This window comes from Impatiens glandulifera, chromosome 3 (assembly GCF_907164915.1).
Source record: "Impatiens glandulifera chromosome 3, dImpGla2.1, whole genome shotgun sequence".
Classification (NCBI taxonomy): domain Eukaryota; kingdom Viridiplantae; phylum Streptophyta; class Magnoliopsida; order Ericales; family Balsaminaceae; genus Impatiens; species Impatiens glandulifera.
The window spans coordinates 3,105,639-3,120,556 of NC_061864.1; the positions used below are offsets into that span (position 1 = coordinate 3,105,639).

At 35.5% G+C, this 14,918-nt stretch overlaps 1 protein-coding gene across 1 annotated transcript; it reads right to left on the minus strand.

The window, feature by feature from the left end:
• Positions 1–529: 529 nt before the first annotated feature.
• On the minus strand, positions 530–13,449 carry LOC124931992. Its single transcript, XM_047472586.1, has 22 exons — positions 12,300–13,449; positions 11,121–11,236; positions 10,362–10,570; positions 9,931–10,050; positions 8,977–9,105; positions 8,772–8,897; positions 8,318–8,373; positions 8,115–8,214; positions 7,903–8,020; positions 7,464–7,673; positions 6,137–6,473; positions 5,035–5,128; positions 4,112–4,220; positions 3,363–3,634; positions 3,106–3,233; positions 2,752–2,986; positions 2,417–2,605; positions 2,006–2,304; positions 1,563–1,770; positions 1,207–1,449; positions 1,053–1,138; positions 530–911 (listed from the first exon to the last, which is right to left on the minus strand). Exons 1-22 carry the CDS (start codon positions 13,130–13,132, stop codon positions 764–766), a joined length of 4,365 nt encoding a protein of 1,454 aa, XP_047328542.1. The 5' UTR covers positions 13,133–13,449; the 3' UTR covers positions 530–763.
• Positions 13,450–14,918: the final 1,469 nt, after the last annotated feature.

Sequence of the window (14,918 nt, forward strand, 5' to 3'; positions counted from 1 at the left end):
ATATTTCACTTCCAACTAAATACATAACAATAAAATAAAAAGATAAGCTCTAGAAACTCCTTATGTCAATTTGAATTCTTGCTAACCATTCCTTTTAGATCCACGGTCTTTTTTTTTCTTTTTCTTTTTTTTTATTTTATCATTTTAATTCACAGTAACCTTCCACTTTATAGAGTTTTCAATTAAATAGATAAAAATAATGGTATTAACTAACTATTTTAATGAATTTGTAATTACAATAAATATGTTTGACTGACTATACACACATTTGACTAAAATTATTATGATAATTCATTTAAAAAAGATAGTACATCCACATAATCATATTTCCTGATGGTTGAAATCACATGAAGATGTAATTCAGAAGTGTAATCTAAAACATAAAAATCTCAGATTCAATTTTCCACTAAGAAGAACACTTTAAGTTCAATTAGAGAGAAAGTGACATGGACTTGAGATATCAAGTAAAAGTTAACAATTTTTTTCATAAAATTGGTTAGTTAAAACGAGAATTTGGTTCAATATCATGATGATGATATTCACATTGCAACACAAAAACCAGCTGCACGTGATTCAGAGAGGGAGGGGAGGGGGGTTACATTTCAATCAACTCCTCATTGTTTTCTATATATCTCTCACCTTCCATTTTCTTTTCTTTTCTTTTCTTTTCTTTTTTCTATGCCTAAGTGGGATGGGGACTTACAAAAGGGAAAAAAAAAACATAGCAAAAAGAACAACATGTATCTTTCTTTCTTTCAGTTTGTCATGATTGCCAAAACATCTCGTAGTCGTTACTGTACAACGATCGATCTTGAATTTCCAAATTCCCAATGTGCCAATTCACCAGCCGTGATTGGACTAATTTACACAGCACTAGTCCAACTGGAAACATCCACCATTCACTTTCATCCCTGAAATACCAACCCAACACATCATCACCAAACAAATTTAAAACATCCTTCCTTCCTTCCTTCCATCCACAAATAATAGCTCACAACACAAGAAATACATATATATATATATATATATATATATATATATATATGTCTTACATGCTAAAACTCCAAGGTTGAGAGCTTGGACTGCGTTTACTAGACTGGGCAGTATAATGGGCGTAGCCACATATAAAGGCAACAACCTGAAACAATGACCAATTAATTAACAAGTCCCTAAAGCTAAAAAAATCCATAACTAATTCCAACTTACCACATTAACCAAGGATGTAACGTTCCACAAAGCATAAACGCGTGCGAGAGCAGAAGAACGTCTAGGTCCGTGACTGAACAGTGCATTGATTCCGGCAGGAAATGGAAGCAAAATCCCAAGTGGTAAAACAAACAGAACAACAAATACATCTGCAAGTGAGATTGAGTATAACTGAAGTAAAGTAAGCAAAACTAGGCTAAAATCTCCCAAAAGAAGAATTGAGATTATCAGTCCAACAAGATCCTGCAATGTAAGACAGACAAACACATAATCATTCATCACAACACAGAAGACCACCAAAGAATAAATTAATGTGAGGAAATATATATATAAGTTTATGGTATATTGGCACCTACCTGGTGACCAACAGGTCTAGTATTGTGAAGTATGTATGATAGAGGATAGTACACATTCATCTTCTCCTTGACCATTTTTAAATTTTCAATGTCCAAAATTCCCACATATTTCTTACTCCGCCCAAGAAGACTTTCACTGCTTCTCTGATTTAAACCCAAGAAATCATCTCTTAGATGGTCCATAGAATCTTTGGAAAAACTGCTAGAGCTGCAACACACACAACAATGAAACAATTAATTTATATTCTTTTTAACAACAGTGCTTTTTCCAAGACTACCAGGGTTGAGACAGATAAATTTTACTAAAATAATTTCCCACATTTTTAGAGCAAGTCAAAGCATAAGTACGGCAAAACAGTTGGGACCAGCAAATGCAGCAGATTTAAGAACTTTTTATTTATTTATTTTGGCATAAAAAGCTGTATAGGAGGAAGTATTGTTACCGTTGTTCCTGCTCAATAGTGGAAGCACCATCCAAGCTTGCAGAAGGTGTCATTAACTCACCCCCCTCTCCTCCTTCAATAGCATACACCAGAAGCCCATATTGACAATAACCACTAGATGTGGCCTGAAACCATGCAAGATCAACAAGCACACCATGGTCCCTAAGAGCTGGGTTGGCGTGAGTATCAAGCCAATTTATGACAGTCTGAAGCATGACCCTAAGATGTCCCCGTCTTACTAGTCTCAGTTGTGCATTCAGACCCGCCACAAAGCGATACCATGTTGTGGGTGGCACACACTGAAAATATTTATAATAGCATCATGAGTTCATTCCGTGTCATAATAATCACTTTGCTCGCAACGGTACATTACTATTGAATCTACTAAATTTCTGGAATTCACGAACCAACCTGACTCATGAGACTAGTAATGATATTATCATTGTGAAGTGAGAAAGGAGACATGTAACTTCCATTGCCTCCAAAAGGCAAGGACATGGGAAATCGTTGACGAAGTTGAGGAGGAAGATCACTTCTCTTCTCATCTCCGCCAAGGAAGAAATCAACATAAGCTAGCATCAGGTCTGATGTTGCAGCCACCTACAGTGTACCAAATCAGATAGGAAAAAAGATCACCATTGACAAGTAAACAAATTATACATGTAAAAAATGGGGTACCAATTCATCCATAACAGAGGAACAAATTCACATTAACAAGGAAATGAGAACTAAAATGAAAAATCTACCTTCAAGCCCTCATAAAGCGCACGAGACCGACAAGATCGCAAGCAGGCATGATCATACTCTGATCTCACGAATTCACGGAGCCTCTGTAGCTTAATTTTCCTCCGCCACTGTAGCCATGACCAAGCAAGAGGATAAGCTGACATACAGAGGATGCTGTACACTGACCCCTCCCACCACTGGTAAGAAGCTATAGCATTCATTTCGTCCACAAACCTATTGAACTCTCCTTCGTATCTGCAGGGGTCAGCCCAGTATGAAAATAGTGACTCATAAACTAATATTAAAATCAAGAAAAACATTGAAACAACTTGTAAATAAAAGAACTTCCAAGCCTTTCCACATACAACACTTACACTATCTCCTTCACTTGCTCTGGAGGGTTATGAGGAAAATGCCAAGGCTCACTAAAAGTGTTAGGTCCCAAAAAGTACATCCTATGCACATGACTCCTTGACTCTTCAACTCGGTTTGTTTCTAAAACCTGAAAGTTACACATATGATCAACAGTTCACATCCACAGCAGCAAAGAGGGAAACAACTTCTTCTTGATCAATTTCTAGCTAACATTTATATTACTAAACTTATAATAATGCGAGAATAAAAGGAGAACCTCATTTAGTGACTCCAGAAAAGGAAAAGAATGATCTATTTGAGAACCATGCTGTGTAGGAGCTGGGCCTGATATTTCATCAACGCTAATGAATTTCATTCGAGCAACACTAAGCACCAGAGCTAAAAGGATAAGGAGTGCCAGAAGAAGAAATCCAAACAACCAAGGGCCACCAAACGTGTATATTAACTCTTCAAGTGCTGTGTAACAGAGTGGCAAGTGATATCGGTCTGAGACACATTTATAAGGACAGGGAGTTTCAGCAACACCACCTGAAACACAAAAGACATTATGAATTGTTAAAACTATTAAATGTATTTTATCAATAGTGGAAGAAAATACAATGAGAATTTAACTCCTAACATAAGCTATAAGAGAATTGAAAATAATACTAAAAAAATTCTTCTTTTACCAACTGAGGTGTTAAAATTTACAAATGAGATCAGAATATTTTTCCTTGGAGATGGAAAATTAGACCTCCGGCTAACCTAGGCTAACGAAACTGAAAATCTAAACTTAACATCAACACTCTCAAGGAATAAGATCTGATGAGATGTATTAAAGTTTCTCCTTGTGCTAGACTTCCTTTTTATTTTTTACAGCTTGTGATTGTTTACACATTTTATTGAATCAGAATCAACATAGTGAAAGCACACTAAGCTAATAAGAGATAAATAATTGAACCAACAATTAACAAAAGCTGGGCAAAATGGGTAGATGATGAATATAATAAGATTGTCAAAAGATACCTCGGACTGAAATGTAAATGGCACGAATAGGAAGTTCATAAGCAGGACATTGAAGACAAAGTGATGTGTCCGATCCAGTTACATTCTTATAGGTTCCAGCAGGGCACTCCTGTTTCAGGGCCGAGAAGACGCATCAATAAGCAGAAAATCAAGGTGCAAACTAAGAAACCACAATTAGCTCAAGTGAAAGTTCCCTGTGACTAAATTAACTAGCTCACTTCAAGTTTGTCTTTTATCAATCATAGCTGACATAATGTAATCTCCACATAGTCTGATTTTTAACATTAAAGTAGCATGTTTCCGACTTGTATTTAATTGGTTTGCTTTCAACCATGGTCAATGCAATGGTTTCAATTTTTTTTTTCTTTCCAAAACAAAATAGCATGACTATGCTTGATGGAACCTCAAATCAGACTGCAACTAGCAAATGAAACTTAAAGGTTAGCGAGCAAATAAGAAAATAATTCAAATGATGAAGTTCTTCTAATGCTCTTTGTCATCATTACTCACTTTTCATTTTCACCACCTGATTTGCACCTAAGGTTTGCTTCTGCAAACAATTCAGCATACTCAACCCCCCTCTGCAGAGTTCTTTCATCCAACACAATTTATTAACAAACTTTATCTTTAATGTTCATGATCGCATGGTTATGCAAGAAGACAGCCTTCTTGATAACTATTTTTCTTCCATATGATGTTTAGCCATTAACAAGCACTTGAATACAAAATCAATCTGCATTATTCTAAACCTTCTTCACTCTACTCTCATCCACTTATGCTATATTATGAAGATAAACTATAATTGGGGATCAGCTTCTAAAATTCATAGAATAACCCTTTTAGAATGGAGAAGATAAAAGACCTCATAGAGAATATCAAAAAGGATTAAATCATTAAAGGCGGCAACGGGGCTATGAACTCACCTCACAGAAAATCCCATATAGTCCTTTAGGACAAGATTTACCAGTCACAGTTCCACTTTCTCCAGCTCCACCTTCATCTGCACCTAGTCCTCCCCTAGAAGCAATGACAAACAAAGATTGTAAATCAAACCAAAAACATGAATAGTGAAGCATAACCCAAACTGTATGCATAAAAAAGACCAGGCCTTGTATCCTTCATCAAAGCAAAAACATAACAAATAGTAAGCTTTTATAATATAGACACAGACAGGTATTTTCTTATGCATTGAAATGGTTTTATCCATTCAAAAAGGAATTTTCTTTTGCATCCTTGTGGGATGGGAGAGAAAAACCTCCAATACATCAACATTGCTGAGAATCCGATCACCAACCTCTTGCTCGAAAGTACATGAGAATAACCACTACTCCAAGGCCCTATGTTCTTATTTTTAGCTCACAATGAATTTATACTGTAGTTGTTAGTAACAGAAAAATATGTTCTATTCACTTCTCTACTAAAGATAATCTGCATTGCTCGAGTTCTTTAGAGAATAAATCTAAATAGAACAGCCTCTGGAAAGCAACCAATACAATTGCTTAGGATTTTATGTGAAACTACAGAGCAAGAGCATTTCAACCACCCTTCTACTTATTTAACTTGTTCTAATGACATCTGATTCGCAATATCAATAAACAAGGAGCTGTTAGAATTACTGAGTTAGAGACTGTATTATGATATGACTAAACCAACAAATAATTTTATGATATATCAGGGAGTGAAAGCCTATTAACACTACCAGTAAAAAACTTCTTCCGGTTCAGAAACAGTCAAGATGGTTTTATAAATGTATTGATTCTTATCTAGCATCAATAATCCCCCAAGCACATATATTAAAGTTTGTATTAACAAAGTTTTCAGAAATATGACTTCTAAATTATAATTAAAAGAAACGATGTTTATACCAAGTCTTGAACATGTGACCCGAACGCTGTTTATTGAACAACTCAGCCATCATATGAATCCCATAATAATGCTCAACATACAGGTGAAAACAATTCAATCAATGATTGTAATTTGGAAATTTCCTAAATACCAACGCAATATATATTTACACACAATAACCTGGAATTGATTGATCCGTTTACACTGGCTATTGACTGGTATACATCTCCACTGGGTATGTCTGACCAATGGAAGTGTATCCTTCCACCACCTCCTCCACCACCACCATAGGTACTGCCATGGCCTCCAATACTGGAAAGCATCCCGGATTCAGCAACAGATAGAGTCTGCAAAAACAAAAGAATGGATCCTCCAGATCCACCACCAGCACCACCCTTCCAGTCATTCATTACATACATATTTTCATTCATTTTGTCCTCCCTATATGACTCTCCATCAGCTGTAACTGAACCTTCAACTGTTAAACTTGACAAAGGATGCTCCTTCGAACCCATCACTGGATAAAGAAAAAGCATAAATTGTAGTTAGGAAATTAAATTAAAGAGCACAGAAATAAAATGGACATATAAGCAAAGAAATTGCAATCATAGTGCAACAAATTATAATCAACTGCTTCTTCAATTGACCAACCAATTATAATTAACTGCTCCCCTCCGCTTAAAACTCAAAAGGAGCATATTGCCACATAAAATTGCAATAACAAAATACTGTAGTCACCTGAGATTAGAAGAACTAAATATTTAGAAAATTAGAAGTAAATTCCAAATAAATCCCTTAACTCTTCCCAATTTGTAATTCTGCCACTAACTTTAAATTGCCTGAATTCTACAATCCAAGTTTTATATTTTTGGGAATAACCCTTTGTCAACATCAATATAAAACCCTTCATAAACCTGAGCGTGATATCCTCTCCTACATCTATGGACTAAGAAAAACATCTCTAGATATAATGTGTAAGTATGAGCTTGAAAGGCGCCCTCATATAAATTCCTTTTGGTTGTGCTGACCCAACAGGTATGAGCGAGCTTGTAAAGGCACACTCATGTAAATTCTTTTGCACCATTATTTTTTTATAAAAAGGTCGACTTTTCATTGAATCTCAGATATGACAAAAATGATCCTTGCTCCAAAAGTTTAAATAAGTACCTATACATACTCTGAACCCACATAAAGGAATATTAGAAGTTCAAGCTCTCAGTCACTTGTTCCCTTTTAGCAATCTCTAAACTCTCGATTACTTATCTCCTTTGACATGTCAACAGTAGCCAGTAGGCAGAAGGGCATAAACCACAGAAATAAATTTTACAACTTTTTTTGGTTGAGTAAGAGGTAACCCTATTTTTCAGACATGTGAATCCAAATAGTTCAATCAGAGAGAATTCAGGTGTTGCAGATTCGGCAACGAATAATTTGAAAGGAACCCCATTTCTCTAGCTATAATCAATAGCATGCAGAAATGGTATGAAAAGGTGCAAAGCAATATTACCGATAACACCACCCCCAGTAGTTGATCCAATAAAGCTATCATTACCACTTCCACTACCAAGCTCACAAGGCAACTCCTGGTTTCCATATGAAATTCCCCCCTCAACGCAGCTGTTATTGTAACAACCAAGTCCACCTTTACCCCCATGCCCACCACCACTACCAGGAATATAGTTCAGAAATGTACCTCTACCAACACCACCTGTGCAACCTGTAGACGCCAGAGTAAGCAAAAGTATTCTCTAGAATGTGGTTTAGCTAGTATATTAGTTGTTTCAAACAAGTTTCCACATTAACGATGGTGCGCCCTTCTATAAGGAAGGAAAACATTCCATTAAGAAGGTACTACCAAGCCACGGCATAACCATACAGAAGGACAGGGTGAGACAGAAGAAAACTCGAGAATAAAATTATCTCCATGCAAAAAAAATGTAGCATACCCATCCCTGATGAGCTTATAACTCCAAAAGGCTGGACAGCAATGGTTCTAGCCCTATGGAAATGAACAACCGATCCTTCTATAAGGCCTTCAACAATAATATCCTCAACCCGGCAGACCTTAGGAAGAACATTGCAAAATAAATGGTATATATTGACAAGTAGATAAGAAATAAATATCCATAGCACCACCATGACTATCAACTGATAATACCTGAAGCGTAAAGGACAATGAAGAGTTAACATTACAATCTTCAGGTGGATGAAGTAGCTCAAAGGGACAATTCGGATGTTCACAATTGAGTTTAGGTGTCCTAAAAACATCAAGAACAAAACCTTAGACATGTTGCATGGCATCTATCTAAACGAGGCATTCATGACGAGTATTTGGAGAAATTTTTAAAGTTGTCAACTTACACTGCATCAGTAGACGCATTTTGTAGAGGGCCACGGAGTACTGATCCAGGTCCAACCTTGAAATGATGAATTAAAGAGAAAGTAGAAAGGAAAAGAAAAGGTCAATGTTATCAAGAAAATGGCAGAAGATCTAAAATAATTCTCATAATTCTTCACTTGGCAACTATCCGGGCTACCACATTGTTCTACTAAGGCTCTCTGGAACATTTTTTTTTTCATCTAAATACAGATTGGATCAAACCACCATTTGGGATAATTGTCCAATATGTTGCTATACATTTGGTTGTTTCTAAAAATAATGTGGGCATTTGTTTCTGTTAGAAAAAGGTAAAGAAACAAAAATCTTAAAATTGAGGTTTTCAAATAGGCCGTTGCTTCAAGAAACAACAAAAAAATTAAAGTGCTTAGTAGCTAAATTGCAATTCTCAAAGATAACAGGAGTAAATTCACTTACATGAATACTATAGAACAGAGATAACACTAGGCGTTGTGCTTCAATAAAGTCTCCTGGTCCAGATAAGTTCAAAAAACCTTGTCCGTGAACTCCCAAATTTGCATTGGAATGTATAAGAGAAGATTCCTGAGAGATATAAGAACATCATAAATGTGTTGTAGGTAACAAGTAAACAGAAAAAGAACATGCATAACTACTGGAGCACCTTCAGAACAATAAGATTGCTAGCTTCAAGCAAAGATGTTGCAACATCTGCATCTCCACCACCATCTATAAGCATTGTTGAATTCCACATAAGAAACATCTTTACAGACATACGCAGAGCCCCATAAACCTGAAAAATGGACCTCCGTCACTAGTCTCCATATAATAGATAGATATGGGAAAAGTTAAAGCCTTTAGACAAAATTCACTAGATTCAGAAGGGATTTTATGTCCTAAGGCATGTATTTACATAACTGGTTAACCTTACAATGCACACAAAACTAAATTTTGTGAAATAACTAGTAATAAATTTTAGACACCAAAAGAACAGAAATGATGAAGAAAGGCACATAACAGAACAGAAGTACATGTTAGGCATTCTCCTCAACAAAATGATTTTATATTGAGAACATTTGAGACTCTGAAATACTTAGAAGAGCATTCAGGAAGCCAGTCTCCTTCAAAATACTAATTAACCATTTAGCAGCCGCTAAACCATGAATTAAAAGAGAACACTCAAGAAAATTGCATATAATAGCCACCAAAAGGGGGGGATCAATTAGGAGAGCCATGCAAGATTAAAATCACCCTCTATTACATAGAGAAAGGAAGTATGATTAGTTGTTATAGAGCTATTTGTATCGTTTCTGATGCTTCCTTGGCTTTGATGATTTGTGACAGACAGGCAAAAGAATTGAGCTTTCTAAGTTTGAATCAAATGAACAGAAATTAGAGCGTTGTCAAAATCTGCACATAACATTTGAGCATCCAAGAAAGCAAGCTTATATAGCAAAGGTACCCAGTACATGCATAGACAATTAAAATGAGGAACACATGTAAAGAATACACATGCAAACTCTGAATGCACATCTGAAACATTGAGCCAAACAGACAAGAAGGAACTATAATCCACTCCATAGTTAAAGATCTACAACAGAGACAGATATGGCCAAACCTTAATTACAGATTCGCTCATTAGAAGTTCTTCTGCAAGCACTTCAAACTCTGATAAAGCATAATGTGCCAAGCCAAAGCTCAGTGTTCCACCCGTCAAGATACTAATTTGCCCTTGGACCTGAGTTAATGTACATTGAAACATGCAAATAAGTGCTACAATGTCAATATAACTTCTCTTCCAGATATAATCAATTGAATTACATTAAAAAGCTTGGTTGAGACTCATAGCACAGTGGTAGAGCAAAAAAATTCATGTCCTCATGGTCATGGGTTCGAGTCTTCACACGCGGACCGTCAAAAACAAAAACAAAATATGCAAGAGGAAAATAAGTTGTATCTGATATTTTTTAAGTGTTGTACCTAATCAGAGCATACAAACATCTCAGGCTCTAAAATGTCATAAGCAGGAGAAAAAACAAGACAAACTACCTGCACACGACTCCATAATAGGGGAACTGCAGCCTTAGCATGATTTTGAATATAGACATTAGTCATAAGAGGCTGATTAGGGAAATCCATTAGAAGGGTGTCTGCATCTGTGGACATGTTATGATTGCTAACAGTAAGACTGCGTGAAATAGCATCATAAAATGTGCCAGCAGCACCTGCATTTTCTGGGCAGCCCAAGCTACTCCCTCCTGGAAAACAAATATAGTTGACCAGAAATCAATGTTGTTTAATGCAAGAATCTGAGGCATTAACTTCCCAACTGTACTTAAGAACTCCTACTCCTGGTACAAAGATTTTAAATCATTCGCTAAAGAGTTCACTCGAGGTCATTAAACTCATGTAACCACATAGCCATTAGTGTTATTGATGATATGTCTACCACTGAACAAAATAGGATACTCGCTATGGCAATACACTATAAAGACACAACCTAAGCTCATTTGAGTTATGTTGAAGAACAATTCAACATGTGAATGCTTTTAAAACAACACCTTAAGAAATGTGACAAACATTCCCTCCTGAGGTTACATCAGTTATTCCATCAAAGTTAATAACCAACCTAACATGAAAAGTCTTCTCTTAATAACACTTCAAACTGCTTCTCAACATGCAAGGAACATCATTGAGGAAATTGAAAATGGACAAGTTCATCCATAGCTTAATCAAGAAGGAAGCATAATATGTTTTCCAAAACCACTTTGAAATAAAATTAATAATAATAATATGGGCAGTTCTCACCATGGGCAAAGATTTCTGGATCATCATGCCTACTGAATATATCAACAGCAACTCTTCCACCGCCTCCCCCAGAAAAACCATTGCCTCCACAAGCACTAATTCTTCCACTGCCCGTCCTGCTCCCAAACAGAGATTTTATTATAAGTACCTCAGCAAATTCAGTGGGTTTGACAGCATAGATTTCTAGGGCAATGAGAATATTCTCGTGTAGAAAGGCATAAAACAGAAGGGCCTCAATGCATGAGACAGCCTCTATTTGATTAAAATAATTTGCTTTACGAAGAAGAGATAGAAGGCATGTTTGATATGATGACTGTCAATCGAATACAAGAGTGAAAGAAAAGTCCAGCACATATGCTCAATGTTGGCACTGTGTTTTGTGATAAGAATGGACTTGCTAAACAAAACAAAGGAACAAAATCACTTGGTAAAAGCACTGTGACAAGGTTGATTTTGGATGTAAGAATAAAATGAGAATGCATTGACACACAAACATCATCTGATTATCGCTATGTTGCGAAAGTTGGTTCCTTCGACCGCATTTCAGAATCACTGATGAGGAACTAAGTAAACTAGCAGAATCTTGCTTTTATCAAACATATTGACTTAAGTGGCGTTAAATAAGGAGATGTTCATGAATTAGTGGGGGTATATTCCCAATCAATCTATTAGGTTGCCATTAGCTTCGGTCAATATATTGGAAATACAGAGAATAAAGAAATATATGATGTTCATAAAGCGCCTAAATAGCTTTTTCTTGTGTTGTCTAGCCTCATTGGGAGAAAGAGTGAATGCAAAAAAACAAACTAGGAGGGGCGGGACCAATGCGTAAAGAAATATTAAATCATTGTCTTCAGGTCGCACCAAGGAATTATCTTTACTATCAAGTTAAACTTACTTTCCTGTCTATTTATGTTAATGTTAATGAGATAGACGTTAAGTTAGATAGAAAATATTAAATCAGTGTATAGTTACCATGTCTAGTTATGGTAATTGATGATTGGGAACCCATTATAGAGATTCGCAATTAATGTTTCTTAGAGAGTAAGTCCAGTCTAAAATAGAAAATTATTGATATCTTCATCATCAACAAACTTACTAATCAGTCGCAGCAAAGTCGGCTTGTAAAAGACTTAAATAAATAAATAAAACATGCAAATGAGAAGGTAAAGAATTTACATCTTATAAGCCTTGATGTAGATGCTGCCACCAGAGCCACCTCCGCCTCGATGACCCCCATCACCACCATCAGCCAGAAGGCTACCGTTGACCTGAATAATATTCTGTAGCAGCAACATGATTCTTCCCCCACCGCCTCCACCATAGTCCAACTCCTTGCTAGTTGTGCCACCCTTACTACCATAGCTCCATGGCTTCTGAAGTGTTGACCAGGAATAGGTATCCCCTCCCCAAACATCCTCAGGTAGTTTCCCTTCATCGGTCAAACAACATGCCCCTCTTCCACCATGTCCTCCACCTGCCCCATCAACTCCTTGCGGTGTGCCACTACTTCCAGTCGGAGGAGAACCGGCTAAAGCAGTAGTATTGACTAAAGACCCATTTAAAAAAGATGCATTGTACGCCCCAAGATCGAAGGTGGAGGTCACAATTGAAGCATTCTCACCCAGAACAAAATTACCAGAAACGTTAACCGTAAATTGACAAGCAGATACCGAACAATAAACACTTACGTTAGGGAGGATGTAAAAATTGCCCTTCCCTTCAATATAAACATCGTGTGTTAGGACTAGATCAGATACTATCTGACACGTGGAGTCAACGGAGCCTACCCCGCCTAGATCGTCCTCGCATGAGAGCGACGGCGGGTGAGGCGGCGGCGGTGGAGGGGATGGAGGAGAGTAGTCCTGGTGAAAGAGAGTCCAATAAGAGTCGGTAGTAGAGAGTCGGTCATCGATTGAAGCCAAAACCGGAAGAAGAGAAAGGAAATTAGGGCTGGAGATGAAGGTGACTAGTGCGAGGAAATGAAGAAGAGAAAAGACAGGCCTCGCCATTCACTAACGACGTAAGTCATCACAGTGGAAGATATATAATCAAAGCTGAATGCATCTGAAAGAAGTGTCAGCCTTAAACAAAGAAAGAAAGAAAGAAACCCCAAAATGGAAGAAACCCCTCTTAATTTTCGACCTTTTTCAATACAACAGTGTCTTCTTCTTCTTCTTCTTCTTCCGTTTTCTTTCTTTAAATTGTAATGTTCATACGAAAACCCTAATAACTCGTCCAGAAAAACCTCTTCTTGCAGATTGCAGACATGCATATACCGACCTTCGTTTAGTGCGTGCGTGTGTGTGAGAGAGAAAGAGATATAGAAAGAGAGAGCTTGGAAAGTAAGGCACTGTTAAATCAACATAAATGGTTAAATTGCAATTCCTTTTTTAATAGAAAAATTAAAATTTATAATTCCTTTTAGTAAGAATTTAATCTAAACTTAATCTAGCATCTAAAATAAAAATATTGCAAGCAATAAAATATTTAATTTATGATTTTTATTTATTAAAATCTACTTAAAAACATTGATATGAATTGAATCTTAAAAATGGTACCAATTAGTGACACTATAAGGACTCATCTATACTATTAAAATAAATGTATCAATCTAGACTTTTTTTTATTTTATTTTTATTTTAGAAAGTTATAACAATCTTATAATAATAATTTTTACTTTAATTTAATGTGTTCTTATTAAAATTGAATTTGAGGTAAAATGTATCAAACTAAATCAAAAAAAGTTAATTATATATAATAGTTGTATTTATTTAAGGATGAATACATATATTATTTTTACTTATTGTGCAATCAATGTATATCTATTGTTTTTTTTATTGTAAAAACTAAATGAATCTTAATTCTTCTTAGAAATTAGAATGACTTTGTAATATATATTATTAATACACATAATACAATCACAAAATTTGCCACAGATTCAAGGGATTTAGAAAACCCACAATGTCAATTTATTTGGATAAAAAAAAAGACTTTTTTTTTTTTTTTTTTTGTAAACTATCAAATAGCTAGGTTCATGCACCCTGGAAATTATTTAAATAAAGGGTAAATTAGTCAATTTAATAGGGCTAAACTGGGTTAATAAATTTGATGACCAATCTTGACAACAACAAAATTGCATATGGGCTAATTTGTTCCTTCTCTAAAAGTTCACGGGCTCATATATTTTTGATGAAGTGGCATGTTGTTTTATCAAAACCTTAGTCAACAAGTAAATTGTATGCACCTAAGCCCTAATACAATGATAAGTAATTTTATTTCATAAAAGGAAAAATCAGCTCAACATTTGTAGGAAGGGACCCACCACCAAATCTATTGTAATTATTAATGGGGGTAAAAATAATAAATAAATTAAAAAGTGCTAAGAAAAATAATAAAAGGAAATAAATTAATGAATAATGGTCCCCATGATAAATAAGGATAACCCTATAACTTATTCATTTAAAAAAAAAAAAGCTGAAGAAGAAGCCAATAGGCTTTGTTTCTGACTTTGAAATGGAATACGTGCAGAGATGGTAACCAAATAATGTGAGAGAGAATCATAATATAATATAATATATATATATATATTAATAAAAAAAAATAAAGTAAAAGATTGATCAAAGAGCTTTAGAAGGGTAGAGCAAGGTATATTGAAATGGTATTTCTCTATTCAAAAATAGTAAAAGAATTAAAATAATACTAGAACAATCTAAAAATTACTAAGATTTCTTAGGAAAAAAAAATAATCATATTAATTTCAAGTGGTGTTAACTCATTATTCAATCAATACTAATC